Below are 23753 nucleotides of genomic sequence, written 5' to 3'. Positions count from 1 at the left end.
CTTTTACGGTCTGTGTGCGGCGCAGCCGCAAAGTTGGACAACTTATTTTGGGATATTGCAGATCTAAAAATTGTTCCCATTTGATCAAAACAAGTCCGATTAGGACCAAATTTGAATCAGTTGTTCAACTTTCTAGTTTGGACCAGTTTATGATGACAAAATTGAAATGGGCGCGATAGCGCCCCCTACAGAGTGACCTTTAAATTAACATTGAAGGTCAAAAATTAGTTTTACCAAAATTTTCTAAACTTTACCCAAAATTCTATTTTGGCGTCGCGATCAAAAAAGCCAATCAGACAAATGCCTTAATTTTTACGGCGTAGTCGTAGCGATGACATAAACCTCCCATGTTATCCCTATGGGAAAACCGCTAAATCTCTCGAATATCCACATTTTTATGTTTTACACTTTAACAAAGTCCTCCTAGTGCGTTTTGCCCACCGACCTCAAAATCGGTGTACGTCCTCTAGACAAGTGGGGCATCTAAAGTTATCCAAATTTTAAGGATAGCTTTTACGGTCTCTGTGCGACGGAGCCGCAAACGTTTCCCAGAATTCTGACTATTTGGCCTTCAGAGTGGCCTATATACAATAGAGTTTTTCCAAATGACATGATATTTTGAACAAAATTCTAATTTGCCATCCTGATCACAAAAGTATGAGAGCCAAAGTCATATTTTGTACGGCGTAACCGTAGCGATGACAGAAACATCCCATGTTATCGTTATGGGAAAATCATAGAATTGCTCAAATCACCACATTTTTACGCTTCACACTTTAACGAACTCCTCCTAGGGCGATTGTCCGATCAAGTTCATATTTGGAGAATATCATCTACACAAGCGGGGCATCAAAACTTATCCATATTTTGATTCTAAGTGCTACGGTCTCTGTGTGGCGGACCCGCAAAAATATGTCAGAAATGGGAAAACAGCGAAATCTCTGAAATGTTCACATTTACGCTTCACACTTTAATGAACTCCTCTGTGGGCAATAGCTCGATCAAGCTCATATTTGGGGAAAATCATCTACACAAGCGGGGCATCAAAAGTTATCCATATTTTTATTCCAAGTGCTATGGTCTCTGTGCGGCGGCGCAGCAAATTTGACTGACACTTGTGTTCATTTACACTGGATTGGCCATGTCCAATGTGTCGCCGTCTGTCAAGTTCTTTTTTTATTCAACACACAATAAGGGCGCCATCTTTATCAAGTCGAAAGCGCAGAGTCGGAAGGCCGGCGGCCCGCGAGGGCCGTTGGATGCCGCTTGCGGCTTTAATTCTTCTTTCTTCTTTCTTTCTTCTCGGGACCAACCCCCCTATTTTTTACCCAGTGAACATTGACGAAAAGTCACAAAAATTTGCACACCTCTAAAAATCGTGCCTCTCTACATTCTGGCTATTTCCCTTTTCTAAAATAAAAAAATTGGCGCGTTAGCGCCCCCAAATGTACCAAAAATGCATTGAGAGATGGGAAATGACCCAAAAAAAATCTGATCGTAGAATCATGAAATTTGGCGCAGAGGTAGATGGTGACAAGAGAAGTAAAAAATATTATTACGGCAACGCCGTCCGCCCAACCAAATGTCGGCCATATTGCTTCAAAAATGGCTAAACATGACTTCGGAGTTTTTCCAAACGTCGTACTTTTACGAACTCCTCCCAGGGCGTTGGCTCTAAAAAGCTGAAATTTGGTGAAAATGCTACTGAGGGGTGGGACATCAAAAGTTATCCAAATTACATTGATACCTGTCACGGTCTCTGTGCGGCGAAGCCGCAAACTGTAGCTAGAATTTCAGAAATCTCCCAAATTTAACATTTCTGCTGTTTGCGCAGATAAAGTCAGAATTGCGTCAAATTAGAATCAGTTGTTAAACTCTTTGCGCTAAACGTACTTGAAGTGAAATAAATTAATTTGGCACCACAGCGCCCCCTACAGATTTTATATGGAGGTTAAATGTTTAGTTTTGCGAAATTTTATGAAATTTGACACACAACTCAATTTTGGCATCCCCATCAAAAAAGTCAATGAGACCCATGTCATAATTGTTATGGTTTTGCCGTAGCGATGACCAAAACCTCCCATGTTATTCCAATGGGGAAATCGCCAGAACATGTTTACACTTTAGACTTTCACAAACTCCTCCCAGGGCGTCAGCCCTATCAACGTGAAATTTGGTGAGACTCATCTTCAGGGGTGAACCGACAAGTTATTCACATTTTTATTCAAAGAGTCACGGTGTCTGTGCGGCAAAGCCACACATTTTGCCAAGAATTCAAAATAAAATAGCTTTTTGATGGTAAAACAAAGAGGAGAAGATGTGACAGCGTCACAGATTCAGCAGTAGGCGTACTAAAAGGACAATTGGGGCACGTTAGCGCCCCCTCCTCTTGCGGCGTGGCGAGGGCCGATCATTGCCGCTTGAGGCTATATTCTAACTTATATTTGTATCTGTTAATTCAAAAGTAAATGCGGGAATTTGGTCCAAAACAGGAGTGCTTTTTGGTTTCAGTGCTTTAGATAATAATGAATGCTTGGCATGACCTGTTCTTGGAGGGTTATTAACAGCATATAAAATATAAAATATTTTTTTTTTTAAATTCCCCCACTGCTATTTCATGGCGACACTCACGTGCAGCACATTTGGACAAAGTGCTCTCTGCCAAAGGGTCTAATAGTTGGACCAGGTCCTTCACAGTCCACCTTTAAAAGTGTGTGAGCACTTTCACACTGGCTTCTACTGTTCTATCTTATCTTTTTGTCATTTCTGTTTTACCTTTGGAAAAACAGAAAGCAGCATCTTTGCTATAACATGGCATATTCACATTGTAATTAACTATGTAATTAACTAATATGCACGAAGTGGATGCAAAATAAAGATCAAGAAGCAATGGCCTTTTGGAAAATCTAAAATTCCAACAACAAGCATTTCTTTAAAAGTTTGTAAATTATTTTGTACTTTTTAATTTTGCATTGATAATTCTATATGTCTCCTGATGGAGCTTCTCCTCCTCCCTCAGCACCTTCTCCTGTCCTGCTCCTGTCCTGCCCCAGTATTGCTCCTGTCGCTCCAACTCCCATCCTGCACCTGTCCTGCTCCTGTCCTGCTCCTGCCCCTATCTTGTCTCCGTCCCGCCCCTGCCAGTCCTGATCCTGTCCTGCTCCTGCCACTGTCCTGATCCTGTCATGACTTTATAAAATATGTTAAACATTTCACTGTTATTTCATTAAATTCTCATTAGCACATAATAATAAACTGTATTTGGACACTCAAATATTGATGAAAGTTGAAGTGTTCAACCAGAGCGTAGAAAAAAGCCCAGACAGTAGCCCAATACAGGGTTTAACTGGAAATTGCACTGTCAATTCACACGGATCGGATCTGCGAGGGTCTTGCTTATTTAATTATTATAATTTATGATTGACTTAATTAAAGGCTAAATGAACCATTGGATGGATAAAAATAAAATGCCGGAAATTGCAATTTCGATCGACACCGATCCATGGCACCGATCTGCTCTGCTGATCCTGAACGTCCCTCACGCGCCTGATTCAGGGCGGAGCTTCACTCTTCCGGGGGCTGGATTCTGTCACCCGGATGTGGCAACTTGTTTCAAATGCGCTGACATCGGAGTCGAGTTGTTTGTTTCCTATCGCACAAGGTAAGGCCACTTTGTGCTTAGGATCACCTTTGATCACTCTTGATTGAGTGAATACAGCGTTAAATATAACGGGAGATACCGCGTCATGGCGCGTGTTACAGCTGACACTGTTGTCATGGCGCGTGTTACAGCTGACACTGTTGTCATGGCGCGTGTTACAGCTGACACTGTTGTCATGGCGCGTGTTACAGCTGACACTGTTGTCATGGCGCATGTTGCAGCTGACACTGTTGTCATGGCGCGTGTTACAGCTGACACTGTTGTCATGTTGTCATGGCGCGTGTTACAGCTGACACTGTTGTCATGGCGCGTGTTACAGCTGACACTGTTGTCATGGCGCGTGTTACAGCTGACACTGTTGTCATGTTGTCATGGCGCGTGTTACAGCTGACACTGTTGTCATGGCGCGTGTTACAGCTGACACTGTTGTCATGGCGCGTGTTACAGCTGACACTCTGTTGTCATGGCGCGTGTTACAGCTGACACTGTTGTCATGGCGCGTGTTACAGCTGACACTGTTGTCATGGCGCGTGTTACAGCTGACACTGTTGTCATGGCTGACACTCTGTTGTCATGGCGCGTGTTACAGCTGACACTCTGTTGTCATGGCGCGTGTTACAGCTGACACTCTGTTGTCATGGCGCGTGTTACAGCTGACACTGTTGTCATGGCGCGTGCTACAGCTGACACTCTGACACTCTGTTGTCATGGCGCGTGTTACAGCTGACACTCTGTTGTCATGGCGCGTGTTACAGCTGACACTCTGTTGTCATGGCGCGTGTTACAGCTGACACTGTTGTCATGGCGCGTGCTACAGCTGACACTGTTGTCATGTTGTCATGGCGCGTGTTGCAGCTGACACTGTTGTCATGGCGCGTGTTACAGCTGACACTGTTGTCATGTTGTCATGGCGCGTGTTACAGCTGACACTGTTGTCATGGCGCGTGTTACAGCTGACACTGTTGTCATGGCGCGTGTTACAGCTGACACTGTTGTCATGGCGCGTGTTACAGCTGACACTGTTGTCATGGCGCGTGTTACAGCTGACACTGTTGTCATGGCGCGTGTTACAGCTGACACTCTGTTGTCATGGCGCCTGTTACAGCTGACACTGTTGTCATGGCGCGTGTTACAGCTGACACTGTTGTCATGGCGCGTGTTACAGCTGACACTGTTGTCATGGCTGACACTCTGTTGTCATGGCGCGTGTTACAGCTGACACTCTGTTGTCATGGCGCCTGTTACAGCTGACACTGTTGTCATGGCGCGTGTTACAGCTGACACTGTTGTCATGGCGCGTGTTACAGCTGACACTGTTGTCATGGCTGACACTCTGTTGTCATGGCGCGTGTTACAGCTGACACTCTGTTGTCATGGCGCGTGTTACAGCTGACACTCTGTTGTCATGGCGCGTGTTACAGCTGACACTGTTGTCATGGCGCGTGCTACAGCTGACACTCTGACACTCTGTTGTCATGGCGCGTGTTACAGCTGACACTCTGTTGTCATGGCGCGTGTTACAGCTGACACTCTGTTGTCATGGCGCGTGTTACAGCTGACACTGTTGTCATGGCGCGTGCTACAGCTGACACTGTTGTCATGTTGTCATGGCGCGTGTTGCAGCTGACACTGTTGTCATGGCGCGTGTTACAGCTGACACTGTTGTCATGTTGTCATGGCGCGTGTTACAGCTGACACTGTTGTCATGGCGCGTGTTACAGCTGACACTGTTGTCATGGCGCGTGTTACAGCTGACACTGTTGTCATGGCGCGTGTTACAGCTGACACTGTTGTCATGGCGCGTGTTACAGCTGACACTGTTGTCATGGCGCGTGTTACAGCTGACACTGTTGTCATGGCGCGTGTTACAGCTGACACTCTGTTGTCATGGCGCCTGTTACAGCTGACACTGTTGTCATGGCGCGTGTTACAGCTGACACTGTTGTCATGGCGCGTGTTACAGCTGACACTGTTGTCATGGCTGACACTCTGTTGTCATGGCGCGTGTTACAGCTGACACTCTGTTGTCATGGCGCGTGTTACAGCTGACACTCTGTTGTCATGGCGCGTGTTACAGCTGACACTGTTGTCATGGCGCGTGCTACAGCTGACACTCTGACACTCTGTTGTCATGGCGCGTGTTACAGCTGACACTCTGTTGTCATGGCGCGTGTTACAGCTGACACTCTGTTGTCATGGCGCGTGTTACAGCTGACACTGTTGTCATGGCGCGTGCTACAGCTGACACTCTGACACTCTGTTGTCATGGCGCGTGTTACAGCTGACACTCTGTTGTCATGGCGCGTGTTACAGCTGACACTCTGTTGTCATGGCGCGTGTTACAGCTGACACTGTTGTCATGGCGCGTGCTACAGCTGACACTCTGACACTCTGTTGTCATGGCGCGTGTTACAGCTGACACTCTGTTGTCATGGCGCGTGTTACAGCTGACACTCTGTTGTCATGGCGCGTGTTACAGCTGACACTGTTGTCATGGCGCGTGCTACAGCTGACACTCTGACACTCTGTTGTCATGGCGCGTGTTACAGCTGACACTCTGTTGTCATCTGCTGGTCTAAGAAAGGCAGGACTACTGCTTCTTTATTCTTAATTCAGCATTAACACAACACTGGTCTCATCCATTCAATGTGTTCTGATGATCAACAAATATTTGAGATCAATTAGTGAGAATGTCACTCAATCTTAGTATTTAAAGCAAATTACATTGTACAATAAAGTGGGCTGTAATATTAGAAGTGAAATTATTGTAAAATTACAGTAAAATCTAGGACTTGCAGAGGTTATTCTAGTGAAAGATCACATCTATTTCTCAAAGAGGAACCAGCAAATATTTATCACCAATGATCCAGAAAACAAACAAAGTGAAAGACTCGAGCTCTATAATATAATAGATCCAGGCTCGAGCCTCGCGCCTCTAATGACGCTGTAGCTGTGTTTGTCACGTGACTGTTCTTAAATCGACTCCATGAATCATAAATCTACTCGATTATGTCAACGCCGATATAGCAGATCCATTCTCGACACAGACGTGACCTCCAGAGCATGTGTGCTTTGGTCCATCATTAGCAGTAAAGTCATTATATCGTGGATGTTTTATGCGTTAGATTTGGACGCGCACAAACTCGTAAAATTCTGAAATGTTTTTTATAATAAGCGCAATAACACGTGGTTAACTATTTACAGCTGAGGTAATTCAACATTTACAATAGTAGTTCTTGCAACCTTCCTTCAGATTTGATCCTTTGAAAATACATTGCATTATTTCACGTTTTATCCGGCTAATTATAATTACATCAACTTCATCTTATATAATGTGCCAAAAGTACTTACTTTTTTGTTTTTGAACCATTACTTTGTACTTCTATTGAGTAATATAATTGTACTCCAACTTAAGCAACAGTTTAGCCTCTACCACAAGGATACACACCAAAATTGTACCATTATTTTATTTCTCGGGTTATCAGATTATTGAAATGCCAATTAAACAGTTACATTTGATGTAAGTAGTCAGATTTAGGATTGTGTAAGATTTGACAAGGGGTATTATGCAAAAAGGTGCAAACTACTGTAGCACAGACAAAAATGCAAGAGAAAATAAGACTGAAAGATATTTATACATTGTTCTTTGTTCTTTAAAATGCAACAGTATCTCTAAAAATCCACTATTCACACATGTCCTTGGCGTTTTTGATGATCAAAGTTCTCTTGTACATGTAAAACATACATAAAACCATTACGTGTCTTAAGTAGCTAGATTATCTTGAAGGTTTTGTAGGCCCCCTGTTCTTATGTCTTTGTGTTTGACTGTGAGCCCAAAGAAATGATCATGTTTGTTCAGAAATGACTGATCTTTATCAGTGGCTATGTTCACGTGCACCAAATCTTATTCTTATCTGATTTCTGGACCTTTTAATACAATTTAAATTACCTGCAAACAGCAATATCTGATGCAAGTAATCTGATGGGCCGTGCTCTGAAAAAAATCTGTGTTTATTTTCTGTTTCCATGTAATTTTAATGAACTTTGAGCTAAAAATTTACATAAGCGGTAGTTTGAAGATGCTTGAGACGAGAGCACCTGAAACACGAATGTAACAGCCTTAAATGTCATACCCGTTGCTGTTCCACTCTTGGCAGTAATTGGGAAAGCAGTTTATTGGCAGAAATTCAGGTTGTTATGCTTCTGTAAATCACCCCTTGTTGAGACACAACCTTAGTGTTCATCATAATTATAAATATATATATTTATTCCCACTTAAGTTTTAAAATCTTAGTTGACTCCTTTATTGACGTAATTATTCATTTGTGACTATTTTCTTTAGTTCCAGCAGCCAGCGCACATTGTCCAGGAGAGATGAGGTCCCTGTGGGTCTTTCCTCAGAACCTGTTCCTGCTCCTTATCCTGGTCTTGGATCCAAACCAGATCTGGTGTTTGGATCCACCAAGACCCAACTTTGTCCTGATGATGGTGGATGACCTCGGGATTGGAGATTTGGGGTGCTACGGCAACAAGACCCTCAAGTAAAATATAGAAACTGGTTTAGTGACATTTTTGTCCCAGTTTAACCCCCTGACCCTGTTTAGTTCAGTTTTGGTCAATGTTGAGTCCTTGTTGAGACCTGGTTAACATGTGTACACAACACGTCAACACTGGGACACAAATGGGATTCAAATAGAACTAAACCAGGACTAGAACCGGAGTTTAGATCAGGACTAAACTGGACCAAATCAAATGTCAACGCACCCTTAGTTTCCACCTGGATTAACCTAGTTTTGCTCTGGTCTTGTCTGATTTGCACTTTTAGTCCCAGTTTAGTCCTTGGTTGGCCTGGTTCAGTCCTGATTATGGCGTTTATTGCTTCCAGGACTCCTCATATTGACAGTTTGGCGTCACAGGGAGTGAAGTTAACTCATCACATAGCAGCGGCTCCTCTTTGTTCTCCGAGTCGAGCTGCTTTCCTCACTGGCCGATACCCCATACGATCGGGTACATTCTACTTTTAATTTGTATTATTAAGCATCTTTCAAAGCACCTTCTGATAGAAGTTGAACCTGAGTTTGATCCTGGTTCAGTTCTGTTTTAATCAAACATAATCTCTCTTTAGGTGTTTATGGGACGGGATTAACCATGGTGTTTCTTTTTAACGCTGGTTCTGGAGGACTTCCTCAATCTGAGCTCACCTTCGCCTCCATCGCACAAAAGCAGGGCTACGAGACAGCACTCATTGGTAAGTACTACTACTTCTACTATAATATCATAGTGCTCAGAGATTTACAACAGTTTGTGGCAGGCTCACCCACCATTGTGACCTCTATGCCAGGCCTGGGTGGCCTTCATTGGGTGCCAGGAGGTTCACACATTGGATGATTTTAGTTCATAAAGTAGTGGGTACTTGTGCCCTGCTGCATACAGCGGAGGGTCATTAAGCCCTGTATTCACCTGACTTGTACAGCCTGTCGAAGCCCATGTAAGGACTGACTGGGGAAAGAGAGCGTTCTCTTATGCTGCTTGAAACGCCCTTCAAACAGACTTGAGGAGGGGAGAGCTGGGTTCAATTGAGGGTCTCGTGCGATTTTTAAGATGCAAAGAATATCTTTTAGAAAATGTTGCTTTTAAACGTGCTGATTTGTGTTTTGTGTGCTGTCGTGTCTTTCCCTTTGGCCCAGGTCACCCTTGTAAAAGGGTTAATCAATAAAAAAATATAGTACTACTGCAACCCCATTACTATTGTAACCAATTTCTACTATTGTGGTTTACATTCTACACCACAATATTGATCTAAAATGGCTGAGTAATCAAAATGGTACAACTGAGAGTTCCGCCTCTTCACAGTTGTCAATTAATCAATCAAATCAAATCAAATGTATTTATAGAGCACAATTCGTACAAAGTGCAATTCAAAGTGCTTTACAATGTTAAAAACACATTAAAAAAACACAATACAGTTTATGAAAATATAAAATGGTGTATGTCAAAATAAATAAAAACAAAACAAATTAGCATGGTATTTAAAATATTAAAAACCAGGTAAAAGTATTTCAGTCATAGGCGCGGCTAAACAAAATAGTCTTTATCTTAGATTTAAACACAGTGGGAGCCTGTCTCAGAATGTCTATTCCAGACCTTTGCCCCATAGGCATTGTGTTTGAGTTTTAATTTTCAGGGAAAGCTACATATACAGTACTAACTGCTACGCCATCGTGCCACCACAGATGATAAATAAAGTTTAGGAGATACAAAAGTTTGTATTATTTAAAATGCCATACTACACTATCATAAAACCTTAATATTGCTTTCATCCTCGGGTCAGGCCCAACTTCAAAATGTCCTCCTGCTTCTGTGTCATTTCATCTGACCTCTCTCACAATCCTTACCTCTTAAGTGCAATTGTATACACCAAACTCCTTTTTATGATGTATTTATTTCTTATATTTCCAGGTAAATGGCACTTGGGCCTTAATTGTGAAAACCGCTCAGACCCCTGCCACCACCCAAACAAACTCGGATTTAAATACTTTTTTGGAATTCCTTTAACCAATCTCCGTGACTGCCATCCCGGACACGGCACCGTTTTCCAGTTCCACATATATCTTCCAATCAAAACTTTTGCAGTTGTTTTAATCTCCACCTTTATCCTTTACTATTTTGGGCTACTCCCGAGAGTTTTTGTGATTGGACTGTCGTCATTGGCTGCCATGGTCACATGTTTTCTCGCAGCGTTCTTATTGGTCGTCCCGTATATGAATTGTATTTTGATGAGAAATGGAGAAATTGTGGAGCAGCCGTTCTCAACGATGAATCTGACCCAAAGAATGACTCAAGAGGCTGTAGATTTCATGGAGAGGTGAGGAGAATGTGAGTGTTATTTTCAATACTAACCTTAATCCACGATGAATATCATTATGACGCCATTAACTCTCAGTAGTTTAATACCGCATGCATTTATGTTCCAAACACAAATCATACACTCTTTTAAATGAGTCTGCTGCTTCTTCATTTCTTTACAAATAAATGTAGCAATGTTGGTCCTGTTCTTTGCTTTGGGATTACAAAATGTATGATTGTGATCAATAATGACTTGAAGGTGCACAAAGGAACTTTCCTGGCTAACCGACCTTCAAATTACATTCCTGTCATTTTGAGTTGCACCTTTTGGTTCTTAAATACTTATGTCAATACCTTTTTTTAATCGTGTGTCAGTCATTGTGTAATCAGCCTTGGTTTGGGGTCAAATTAAATAAGTTATCATTCCACTTATTATTTTTTAAAGCCCTGGGAGAATAATTCCGGCATCAAGGGAACACCTGTAATGAAATTCATGAAAACGCCTTGTTTAATGTCGGACTGTGGAACATTTCGGGCAATGCAATGTTCGTAGAGTCCAAAACAAGTGGCGCACCTCAACAAGAAAATTGACATTATTCAACTTTTGAAATAGTTGAATAATCCTCCTCGTCCTAAACACTCCTTGTTTTATTTCCAGGAGTGCAGAGAAGCCTTTCCTGCTGCTCGTCAACTTCCTCCAGGTCCACACGGCACTGTTCACCTCGGCAGATTTCAGAGGCTCCAGTTCGCACGGTCTCTATGGCGACGCGGTACACGAAGTGGACTGGAGCGTAGGTAAAATGAGATCGGCGATTTTTGTACAATTTTATGAATTTCCAAATTATTTCCGAATCTCGTACGACGAGAGCCCAAACTCACGACGATGTGTGCACTGACCTGTCTGAAGGCCGTACATGTTCCTCTGCTCACACTGTACGAGGGACATGAGACGGAGGACATATGTGTGCACTGACCTGTCTGAAGGCCGTACATGTTCCTCTGCTCACACTGTACGAGGGACATGAGACGGAGGACATATGTGTGCACTGACCTGTCTGAAGGCCGTACATGTTCCTCTGCTCACACTGTACGAGGGACATGAGACGGAGGACATATGTGTGCACTGACCTGTCTGAAGGCCGTACATGTTCCTCTGCTCACACTGTACGAGGGACATGAGACAGAGGACATATGTGTGCACTGACCTGTCTGAAGGCCGTACATGTTCCCCTGCTCACACTGTACGAGGGACATGAGACAGAGGACATATGTGTGCACTGACCTGTCTGAAGGCCGCACATGTTCCTCTGCTCACACTGTACGAGGGACATGAGACGGAGGACATATGTGTGCACTGACCTGTCTGAAGGCCGCACATGTTCCCCTGCTCACACTGTACGAGGGACATGAGACGGAGGACATATGTGTGCACTGACCTGTCTGAAGGCCGCACATGTTCCTCTGCTCACACTGTACGAGGGACATGAGACGGAGGACATATGTGTGCACTGATCTGTCTGAAGGCCGCACATGTTCCTCTGCTCACACTGTACGAGGGACATGAGACGGAGGACATATGTGTGCACTGACCTGTCTGAAGGCCGCACATGTTCCTCTGCTCACACTGTACGAGGGACATGAGACGGAGGACATATGTGTGCACTGACCTGTCTGAAGGCCGCACATGTTCCTCTGCTCACACTGTACGAGGGACATGAGACGGAGGACATATGTGTGCACTGACCTGTCTGAAGGCCGTACATGTTCCCCTGCTCACACTGTACGAGGGACATGAGACAGAGGACATATGTGTGCACTGACCTGTCTGAAGGCCGCACATGTTCCTCTGCTCACACTGTACGAGGGACATGAGACAGAGGACATATGTGTGCACTGACCTGTCTGAAGGCCGTACATGTTCCTCTGCTCACACTGTACGAGGGACATGAGACAGAGGACATATGTGTGCACTGACCTGTCTGAAGGCCGCACATGTTCCTCTGCTCACACTGTACGAGGGACATGAGACAGAGGACATATGTGTGCACTGACCTGTCTGAAGGCCGTACATGTTCCTCTGCTCACACTGTACGAGGGACATGAGACAGAGGACATATGTGTGCACTGACCTGTCTGAAGGCCGTACACGTTGTCCCCTCTACAAGCTAAATAAGTTAATAAGTGATCTGTCCTTTCCCCCTGTATCTACCTGCGTTGTAACACCAAAATGTCCCCATGTGTGGACATTAAAGGCTGTCTTATCTTATCTTAAATGCACGTTTACACTCTCAAAACCATATATACTGTTAGTTGGCACTGTACATTTTAGCACTGCTTTGTTTAAACTTGTGAGAAGTGGTGTCTGAGGTGCTTCTTGTCCCGCTTCACCTCTGCCTCCAGCTCCAGGACTGTACTGCACAGTGCTACTGCAGCGGTATTTTCCTGTGTACAAGCCGCTTCAGCAGTGCTCGTACTGCACGACTCATGACAAATCAAATCAAATCAATTTATTTTTGTAAGGCCCAAAATCACAACAACAGTCGCCTCTGAGGGCCACAGGGAGAAATGAATCAACAATGTCTGTGGTGGCGAGGGACGATGTCCCAGGGTCCTCTGTCCTTAGACTCTCCTTCTCGGCCAGGAAAAACTACAAAAAAAAACTCTTTGGGAAAAAAGCGTAGAAACCTGGAGGAGTTCCAGTGAAGGAGAGATCCGACTCTCACAGACGGACAGACGGACACGAGGAGACTGGAGCTGGACCCACTCTTCAGGCAGAAGAGGGACCGTCTGAGGCGAGCTGGACCCACTCTTCAGGCAGATGAGGGACCGACTGAGGCGAGCTGGACCCACTCTTCAGGCAGATGAGGGACCGTCTGAGTCGAGCTGGACCCACTCTTCAGGCAGAAGAGGGACCGACTGAGGCGAACTGGACCCACTCCTCAGGCAGAAGAGGGACCGTCCACACAGGGCAGGGACCACTTCACCAGGGGAGGGGCATCTGGGTCCACAGGTCCTCAGGAGTGAGAGAAAGAAAAAGAAGGCGGTGAACAGTTTGCAAGTGGAATTAAAAAATAAATATTGTTTGATAGCATAAGTAGTCAGAAGAAGAGGATAGTGCTCAAGCTGTCATACTTCCCCCAGCACAGTTACTCCTAGGGCAGCGTAGCTAAAGCTGTGGGTTTATGTTTCTGTTCCTAACTAGTCTGACCATAAGCGATTTCGAAGAGGAACGTTTTAAGCCTGGACTTAAATGAAGAGACTGTGTCAGCATATTTAACATGGGTCGGGAGCTGATTCCATAACACAGGAGCTTGGTAGCTAAACACTCTACCTCCTACAGTACTTTTAGAGACTCTTGGGACCACCAGAAGGCCGGCATTCTGAGAGCGAAGAGCTCTGTTTGGATGATATGGTTCTATAGCATCTTTGAGGTAGGATGGGGCCATGTCATTTATGGCTTTGTAGGTCAAGAGTAGAATTTTAAATTTGATTCTAGACTCGACAGGAGCCAGTGAAGAGACTTCAGCACCGGCGTAATGTGCTCTCTTCTTTTTGTTCCTGTTAGTAATCTTGCTGCTGCATTTTGAACCAGTTGAATGCTTTTTATGGAGCTTTTAGGACACGCTGCAAGCAGGGAGTTACAGTAGTCTAATCTAGTCGTTACAAATGCATGGATATGTTTTTCGGCATCACTTTTAGGCAGAATTCTTCTGATTTTGGCGATGTTGCGCAAATGGAAATAGGATTTTTACAGGCTTGATTTATATGAGCTTTAAATGAGAGCTCCTGGTCAAATAAGACTCCAAGGTTTCTTACAGTAGAACTAGAGGCTACACTAACATTGTCCAGCGTAACTATCTGCTCAGATAGACCGTCTCGTAGATGCTTAGGGCCAAGCACAATGACCTCGGTTTTTTCAGGGTTAAGAAGCAGGTAGTTTAGTGTCATCCAGGTTTTTATCTCCTTCACACAAGTACTAAGTCTGTCTACTTGATCGCTCTGATCAGGTTTCATTGATAAATACAGCTGAGTGTCGTCTGCATAGCAGTGGAAGTTAATGTCATGCTTTCTGATAATGTTGCCTAATGGCAGCATATAAAGAGTAAACGGAATTGGACCGAGTACTGAACCCTGTGGCACACCGTAAATTACTTTAGAGCTTGGTGAGGAGCTCTTGTTTACATTAACAAATTGGTACCTATCAGATAGATAGGATTTAAACCAGCTGAGGGCTGTTCCTCCAACACCTACATCACATTCTAACCTCTGCAGTAGAATGTTGTGGTCAATGGTGTCAAACGCTGCGCTGAGGTCCAACAGAACCAGGATTGAGACCAGTCCATCGTCAGCGGCTAATAACAAATCATTTGTGACTTTAACTAGTGCAGTTTCAGTGCTGTGGTGGGCTCTGAACCCTGACTGGAAAACTTCAAATAAGTTATTGTCCTGCAGGTGGCGACAAAGCTGTTTTACTACAACTTTTTCAAGGATTTTAGAGACGAAGGGAAGATTTGAAATAGGTCTGTAGTTTACCAATAGTAGATACAAAAAACAAATATCAAACATGTCTGAAATGCCATCGTGAGCAGGTAATCACAGCTCATACTCTGCACGACAGACACCAGGAGGAGGAGCCCAAAGCCCGAATTGACGTTGCACAGCTTCAGGCAGGGTTGAGGTAGAGCTGATCGATTATGGAAACAACATAGAATTACTGCATTATTTGTGTTAGTTTAAATCATTAATTATTTGGCTCAATAGATTGGTTCACTAGAAAATACAACATTTAGAATTCCTATTTAATTATCAGATCATACGGCTGCAATTACTGGGCCTCTCCAACAAACACTAGCACAGATTTGTTTTATTTCACCAAGAATGAACAAACGTGAAATTTTGTCACAATAGCTTCATAAAGTGTTGTCATAATTCTACCCAAAAGATGTGATTGTTTGTGCATATCTCAATTATAATACTGAAATGTCTAGTGTAATCTCCCACTATAAAGTGATATTTCGGCCCTTTTATGGTTAATTTTGTGCAATACAGGCACATTCCACACCCAGCCGCAAGATTGTGGAGCAAATCTATAGCAAATATTAAGGTCCAGTATTTCTGTATCATAAGTTTGGATACGTTTCTTACAAATTCAGTAAATCTCCCAAAGTTAACTAGGCCCCTGCCCTCCATCTTCCAAATATGAACGGACCTTATTGCAACCACAGGAAAAGGAAGGTTCCCATCTCCAGGTCTTTGTGCTAGACTTGGTCAGCGCCGTAGATTTGACCTTCTGTGCATGTTTGGGTGGCAGAGGAAACCCACCTAGAGACGGGGAGAAACGTGCAAACAGAAAAGCTCAGTCTGGCCTGCTGTGAGGCGAAAGTGCTTGCCACTCCGCCACCATGTCGCCTAATTAAATGAATTGAGAAGAGGGGTTAAAAACAAACTATTAAACCCCTGATAAAAGATTTACACCTGGTCTGGACCTAGTTCCCGGAAACTCTTACCAGTCGATGCGTTTCCAAATGACTACATTGTTTATTGACTGTGCCGCAGACAGCCCTGTTACACAGATCTAAATCAGAGCATTAGCTGTTAGCAGTAAGCGGCAGGGGGTTGTAAACACTGACCTTTGCTCTTTGTAGTCCTGAGAGGGTTTGACAGGACTACAAATCCATGCCTCAGTTACTTTACTTAATTCAGCTTCTTTTGTTAAGTGAATGTGTTTTCCCTGTAGACGACACGGCCTCGAGCGAAACGAGGACTGCAAAACTGTTAAACTAAAGTGTACTACTACAAATGTACTACTCGGAGATCCTGTATCTGCTAAATTCATCTTTTCCGCTTTTAGCCACGTTGTGATGTTTTAAGTCTTTTGATGAATTCTGTTTAATGCTAGCTCTAGGCTTTTAGTCATTTTGTCGATTAATCGGTCTGTCAAATCTCAGTGAATCAACATTTGTATTGGGATTATAAATGTTTTTTTTTAATGTTATGTTTATTTGCAACATCTGAATGGAGCTGGCGTAGTGTGAGTGTTACAAACCTGCTCACTAAGAGGGAAGGACAGTTACACGGCCACTTCATTTGTCATTCAAAACCTTGGCTATTTATTTCCAAGACAAAATACAGGGGGTACATAATCAACATGAAATCTGAAATTGAAATAAACGGAAAGAGGCTCTTTGAAAGTGTAAAAGGTTAAGTGAAAAATAAACAAATACCAGTGTCGAACAGTAAAAACAACGCAGTAACTGAGAAACAAACTGGGAGTGCAGGGCGAGGCGGGCCAAAGAAAAGCGCCGTGACACTGGGTTAGTTGGTGTTTTTGGAGTGAATTGTGACTTTAAAGAATATGGCATTTACTAGCACTTCTGTTGGGATGGTTTTAAGGACGGTTGATTTAGGGAGCTTGTCTCTTTTAAGTCAACTCGGGGTGGTAAAACATGTTAACAATCACAAATGCGTTGCTAAACTACATTTTGACGAGTGCGTGCATGTGAAAACTAGTGAGGGTCAAAGGGTTTGTGAGGCTGAAACAAGTTTGTGACGTAGCTCAAAGTTTGAATGTCCTTTTACACTTTCGGGAATCCCATTTTGTGTTATTCAAACCTCTTCTGATTGACATATTCTTGTCTTTATGCGGATCCCAGGTCAGATTCTACAGACTCTGGACCGTTTGGGGCTGAGTGGGAACACTGTGGTGTATCTGACCTCTGATCAGGGGGCTCACCTGGAGGAAGTGTCTGCGACTGGAGAGAGACACGGAGGCTCCAACGGCATCTATAAAGGTGTATGATGGAGTATTCTGTATTATTCAGTGATATTTTCATAAGGAATTACCAAAGGAAAGTCCACAAATGTTTTCCCAGATCATTTATATTAGTGAAAATGTCCATTATCCCAGCCTGGTACTGTCAGCCTTTTGCTATATAATAAACTAAACTTATGATTGGCTCACAATGTAGATACATTATTTAAATTCAGTCCTGGTTTCCCATATTCATACTGGGAAAACGGGTGGCACAAATATTTTTTCATTTGAGTTTAAATGTCCCTTTTTGACTTGACCAGACCACACCTGCTAGTGTTTTTTATATAGTGTATTTATGTAAATGTAATTTTCAATTGAAAATGTAATTTAATTTTACAGTGTGGTTTTAGTTGTTCCGATATTGATGGAAATTAGTTTTAGAATAATGTATAAATATTTTTTTCAAATCCTAGTTTAAAATTTGTAGTGATTAATAAATTGTGTATTTTTCTTTTGCAGCTGGAAAGTCCACAAACTTCGAGGGCGGGATCAGAGTCCCTGGACTGGTCCGATGGTCTGAAAAGATCCCTCCTGGACTTGAGCTTCATAAACCCACCAGTAACATGGACCTGTTCCCCACAGTGGTGCAGCTGAGCAGAGGCCAGCTACCACAAGACAGGTAGTCCCGGTTTAGTCCCGGTTTAGTCCTTGTTTAGTCCTTGTTTAGTCCTGGTTTGGTCCCGGTTTGGTCACGGTTTGGTCATGGTTTAGTCCCTGTTTAGTCCTGGTTTAGTCCTGGTTTAGTCCCTGTTTAGTCCCTGTTTAAACCCTGTTTAGTCCCGGTTTAGTCCTTGTTTAGTCCTGGTTTAGTCCTGGTTTAGTCCCTGTTTAGTCCCTGTTTAAACCCTGTTTAGTCCCGGTTTAGTCCTTGTTTAGTCCTGGTTTAGTCCTGGTTTAGTCCCTGTTTAGTCTCTGTTTAAACCCTGTTTAGTCCCGGTTTAGTCCTTGTTTAGTCCTGGTTTAGTCCTGGTTTAGTCACGGTTTAGTCACGGTTTAGTCACGGTTTGGTCCTGGTTTAGTCCCAGTTTGGTCATGGTTTAGTCCCGGTTCAGTCTTGAACTTCAAAGCTGGCCGAATGTCTCCTGACTAAATTTCTCTTACTCAGAGATGCTCAGATCTGGGTTGGTATGTCTGGGTAACGTTTACTATGAAGTGGGTTCATGAACTTTGATTATTTCATAATTCAATACTTTTTTTATTCAACCGATGGCTGATACTTTGAAAAGGGTCCGCATCGGCCATAGAAAAACCCACATCTGTCGACCTCTAACACTAGGTCTGGCTCAAGCAAATGCGATTTACATTTTACTTTCTAAATCCCTGCGTGCGTTCATATAAAAACACATCATCGCTCATGCATTTCCTCTTGCGTTGCTCTCATTTGGCACGCGGAGCTGGATTTTAGTCTGATTTGTCATTCCGATCTTAAGAACCTAATGTGGTCTGAAGCCAGTTATGAGATTGGGTGATTCAAGTGATCCAGCTTTTTAATACAACTAATAAACCAGATTGAAGTGTCCTCGTTGACGTTCTTATCAAGTTTTGCAGTACAGGCCCCTGGTTCCTGGTTCAACTCCAGTCATTTGTTTTTCCTGGACTCCTCGTAGTCCCGGTTTGTTTGGTGTAGTCCTAGTTTGGGCCTATGGCTTTGGCTTTAAAATAAAAGCTGCTAACTCTGTAGTTCGGGCCTCTACAAACACGTTCTGAAATACATGGGACTCTTGAAGTTGTTAAGTTGTTTGTTTCAGAGTCATAGATGGGCGCCCCCTGGTGGACCTGTTGTTGGGTGAATCTCAGAGTTCACCCCATGAGTTCCTGTTCCACTACTGCAGCGCTCGTCTGCAGGCCGTACGCTGGAGCCCCCAACACAGTGAGTGGATCCATCTATGTCCATCAGCTTCAAAAGAGCTGATTAAATATATATAAATATTTCAAACAAGGGGGTTAATTTCTGCAGCAGTTTATAATTTATCCTATAATTGTTATGCTCATTTCCCAGTATCTACCAGTGTACTTAATATAAAAATATATAAAAGAAAATTGACCTTCTCTTAGAAAGATTAAAAATAAACTTGACCTTAATCACGACTGTTATTGTTACACACACCAATTTAAACTACTTCACTCCGGTGCATGTTCCCTGTCAAAAATACTATTTTTTTATGCTCATATAAAAGTTTTAAAGCAAAAACTGTGGTGTGAAAAATAAGTATATCAAAAAATCATACTATATGACATTTTTTTGCTCTGTTCATGTTAAAGGTGCACTTTGTCTCTTGCTTGTTGTTTGTTAACTTGGAATGTTCCACAGTCATTGAACTTCTCGGGTCATATTTTGCCCTCGCAGGTAGTGTTAAAGGGGAGCTTTTTCCAGGGGGCGGTTCCACTATTTCGCTACCTTTCCGACCTTATTGTTAGTCTCAAGAGGCTGTACTTGGCCGCTGGAGTGGGATGGTGCCAGTCCATTTATGGTGATCCAATGATCAAAAGCACCAATTGTGTGGGTGATGTTTGTCATGGCCTCATTTACAGGCAATGAAAGACGTGAGCAATAACAGTGTTTGATTTACCATTTTTGAATCTGTTCCCAAAATAAACAAAACACAACATTTAAACATTGAAATGCAGCTTCAGAGCGTTGTTTCTTTTATTTAATTCACCTTTATATGTTTTGCGTAACATGGAGAGATCGTCTTCATCACCTCAGTGCCCAGACTGAACCCAGACTAAAGCAGGTCCAGAACCTTGAGGCGCTGAGCACAGAATGCCCCACAGTCCGTGCACATCTCTGAACTCGACTTGTGATCCATAAACGAGGGCAGGCAGCAGCTGAGCCACGGAGCAGATGATCCCAAAGCTCACATCCCCCAAACTGCTGCAATGACCGGCATTAGTCCTGGTGCCAGGACTCTGAGCCCCTGGTGATGGTTGTCACCCAGCGTGGAGAGTTTATAGACAGAGATGTGTGTAACTGTGGCACTGCTCTGCCGCGCAGGAGGAAAAGAGCGAGCGCGCCTGCATGAGGCTGTGGCTCGTCTTATCACTCAAAAGTAATGGTCTAGCCAATCAGAGCCTAGTTGACGACATTACTGCTGAACAAACTTCTTGCTTCTTATGAAGCATGAATTGGCTTTAAGAGGCTGTTCTGTTTACGTGAGGGAGAAAACAAAATAACTATGTACAATTAGACTGTATTCTTTATTCTATAACTACAACTCGTTTATATGGGGGATAGTAACATGACTCCATCTTTCATTATTGGTTTTCCGTGCTTAGAAATAAATCAATAATAATACCGGTACATACATTGTTACAGGTGAAGCAATGCTATCTCCATGAAGTCGAGCATTTCTCGTTATCAAAGTTACATTGTGCACCTTTTAATTAAAGCCATATTTTTCAAACTAAAATACTAATACTTTATTTGTTCTCCAGGTGACTCTGTTTGGAAAGTGTTTTACTTCACTCCAAACTTTTATCCTGTGAACTCCAGCGGTTGCTATCACACTCACGTCTGTTTCTGCTCACCTAATTATGTCACTACCCACAATCCCCCTCTGTTGTACGACTTGAGCCTGGACCCTTCAGAGTCCAGACCGCTCGGTCCCGACACTGAACCAGATTATCATCACATCATTGAGACCATGGCTCAGGCGGTGAGGGACCATCGTGCCTCGATCAAGCCCAGGGACAGTGAGATGTCTGTGGGTAAACTCTTGCCCAAACCCTGGCTCCAGCCCTGCTGCTCCTCCATCACCCAGTTCTGCCAGTGTCAGAGGGAAACATAGACCTGGCTTGGACCTGGTTCAGTCCAAGGTTGTTTTAAGTTTATTTAAATGAGATTTGAGTTGAAAGAATCATTTGGCTTTGGAAAAAAAATACTTTTTCATGTATTTACAAGTTATTATAATCAAGAAATTAAAAATTATGATAGTCATCATAGCCTTTTGACTGACATAATTATTAAAGCTTATTAATCTGAACTTTCAAAGGGATTAATATCTCAATTATACAAATGTTTTAACAACCTGGGCAGCCACTCAGTGATTACAGGATCACATGTTTGGAGGGAATTCTGTTGGAAAAGTGTGACTTGTTTCTTTATAACTCCATGTCAAAGTGCTCATTCCTCACAGGGAAATGCAGACTGTTGGAGAGGCTGTGGCAGCAGGAGGCAAACCACCATCATGTGTTTTGGGATTGTCCTGTTGTTCTCTAATATTGGACTGAGATCAACAAAGCCTTACGCCTTAATTTATGACATCACCAGCCCAATGGATTTCAGAACTCTGTTATCGCAGTTATTTCTGGTACAACCTCCTGGCACAAAATGCACCCACGATCAAGGGCTTGACATTCCTAAAATGGAAACTATTACATTTGGACTTAATTTGAAAATTGACAAATTTGACAGACTTTGGACTAAATGGGACATTTACTTTGGGTTCTGTGTGCCCTAATTTTTCCCTAACCCTAACCCTTTTCTTTTTCAAATTTAAGGCTGTTATTGGATGTTCTGTGTTCTATTCTGTTTCATTTTGTTGATATTTTAAGTATTTTATTTGATTAGGATATTGCTTGTAAATCATTTTACATTGTACCTTGCACTGGGGGTTACACACTGCAGCGTCCAAAGCGTCCAGTTTACATTCAGTCTATGTAAACGCGCGTCTAATGCCTCGAATGCGTTTTTTTAGATTTATTTAAAACCTCTTAAAGACACAATTTAGACCTGATTTAATCTTGACTGGGTCCTGGATTATTCTGTTTGAACCATCTTCACCTTGAATAAACTAGGACCTAATTTGAATAGTTCTCGATAGACCTGATTTAGTCTTTATTTGGTCATGGACTAAGCCCAGTTTTTTTTCTTAACTGGGAAATGTTGATTTTAATTTTTCAAGGTTTGTGTGAATGTTATGAAATGAACAGATTTTATTTGTAACGTTGTTTACATTTTAGAGTATTTGATTTTAAGTAAATTTTAGTTACCACAGCAAGGTTTTAGTAATAAAATGTTGATTGGATTTTGTGTGTGTGTTGATTTATAGTTGTTTGGTGTCACATAGTAAAGGTGGACTATGTAACATTTCTGGTGACTTGTCTCTTTGAATGTTCCACTGTATGGCATCAAACATTCAATTACAGGTGCTTTTATTGCTCAAAAATACTGTGAGGGGGCTCGTCTCCACAGATCTAACCTGTAACCGTCTTCTTGGAGATGGATAAGTTTAAAAATGCCAAACAGTGGAACGTTGGGCAGTGGTTTAGACCAGCAGGCAAAAGGACACAACACAGACTGGTCAAACAGACAGTTTTCTTATCATAAAGTGAAATTAAAAATGTACTTTCATGTTTTCTGTTGTTGAATGTCTTCTGCCTCCAGTCTGTCAATCATTCTTCACTCTGATAAGATGTGAAACTCAATTTCACAGCAACTTTTCATCTCCACCTGATCTCTACGTGAACTGACTTTGGAATACAAAAAACACTATGGACTAAACCAAGTCTGAACCAAGGAGCCAGGACTAAGCCAGAACTAACCCGAGTAAACCAGGTGAACAGTAAGACTAGACCAGGACTTGAACTAAAATGAAACCAAACCAAAACCAGTAATATTGTAGAACTAAATCAGGAGTAAAGAACTAAAAATCAGCACTATTTCAGACACTGAACCATGATTAAAATGAGATCTACACCAGGTCTAAACCAGGACTATTTCATATCCTAAACCAGAACTAAACACACACTTTCCCTCTTTAAATGCCCTCTTTACATTTAGTCTCTTACGCCGCTGGTACCTAGAGATGCTGCCTTCTCTGATCTGAATATTTCCCCTTTTTTGGTACGGGATTTCCAATTTGATTTCCTGCAGTGAAGAAACGTGAGAATCTTTCAGAAAGTTTTTCCCCTCGAGGAAAATAAAATAGATGTGAAAGACAAGGAAGACCACAGAGGGATCGAAAAGGAAGCGATTGTTTTTGATCGGAGACTAGATTAACCAGAATACACCGGGACTAGACTAAAATGAGACTAAAAAGGGAACAGCTATTCAATAATCATTCTGTGATCTAATGTTTACGTGGAGTAAAAATGGGCAGGATGGATAAGAACTAAACCAAATGGAATATTCAGTTAAGAAATGTTTAATCGATCTCAAGCCTAAACTATAATGGCAAAAGTATTAGGGTCAAATTATTTTTTTCGAAATGGAGATGTATGGCTAAAAGGGGTCTACAATGTCAAATGGTTTAATCAAAATACTAACAAATTACAAAACACTGAAAAGCAGTTTTAAATTGATTAATTTATTATATTACATTTTAACTTAAAATAACTTAAATTATAATTCACAGAATAAAATACATGGTCATTAAAAAAAAAAAATACATTTATTTAAACAAATGCCTCTCCTTAACTCAACATTATGAG

General features: G+C 42.4%; 1 protein-coding gene across 1 annotated transcript; it reads left to right on the top strand.

Moving 5' to 3' along the window:
• The first annotated feature begins 8022 nt into the window (after positions 1-8022).
• sts (steroid sulfatase (microsomal), isozyme S) lies at positions 8023-21137 on the top strand. The gene is made up of 9 exons (XM_072434131.1): positions 8023-8202; positions 8547-8668; positions 8787-8909; positions 10121-10526; positions 11166-11302; positions 17161-17298; positions 17781-17940; positions 19070-19191; positions 20757-21137. Exons 1-9 carry the CDS (start codon positions 8036-8038, stop codon positions 21107-21109), a joined length of 1728 nt encoding a protein of 575 aa, XP_072290232.1. The 5' UTR covers positions 8023-8035; the 3' UTR covers positions 21110-21137.
• The last annotated feature ends 2616 nt before the right edge of the window (positions 21138-23753 follow it).

The sequence above is a fragment of the Eucyclogobius newberryi genome, unplaced genomic scaffold (assembly GCF_026437365.1).
Source record: "Eucyclogobius newberryi isolate DKJ021-1_F unplaced genomic scaffold, fEucNew1.0.hap1 SCAF_1, whole genome shotgun sequence".
In the NCBI taxonomy this organism is placed as follows: domain Eukaryota; kingdom Metazoa; phylum Chordata; class Actinopteri; order Gobiiformes; family Gobiidae; genus Eucyclogobius; species Eucyclogobius newberryi.
This window is presented reverse-complemented; position numbering and strand designations above follow the sequence as displayed.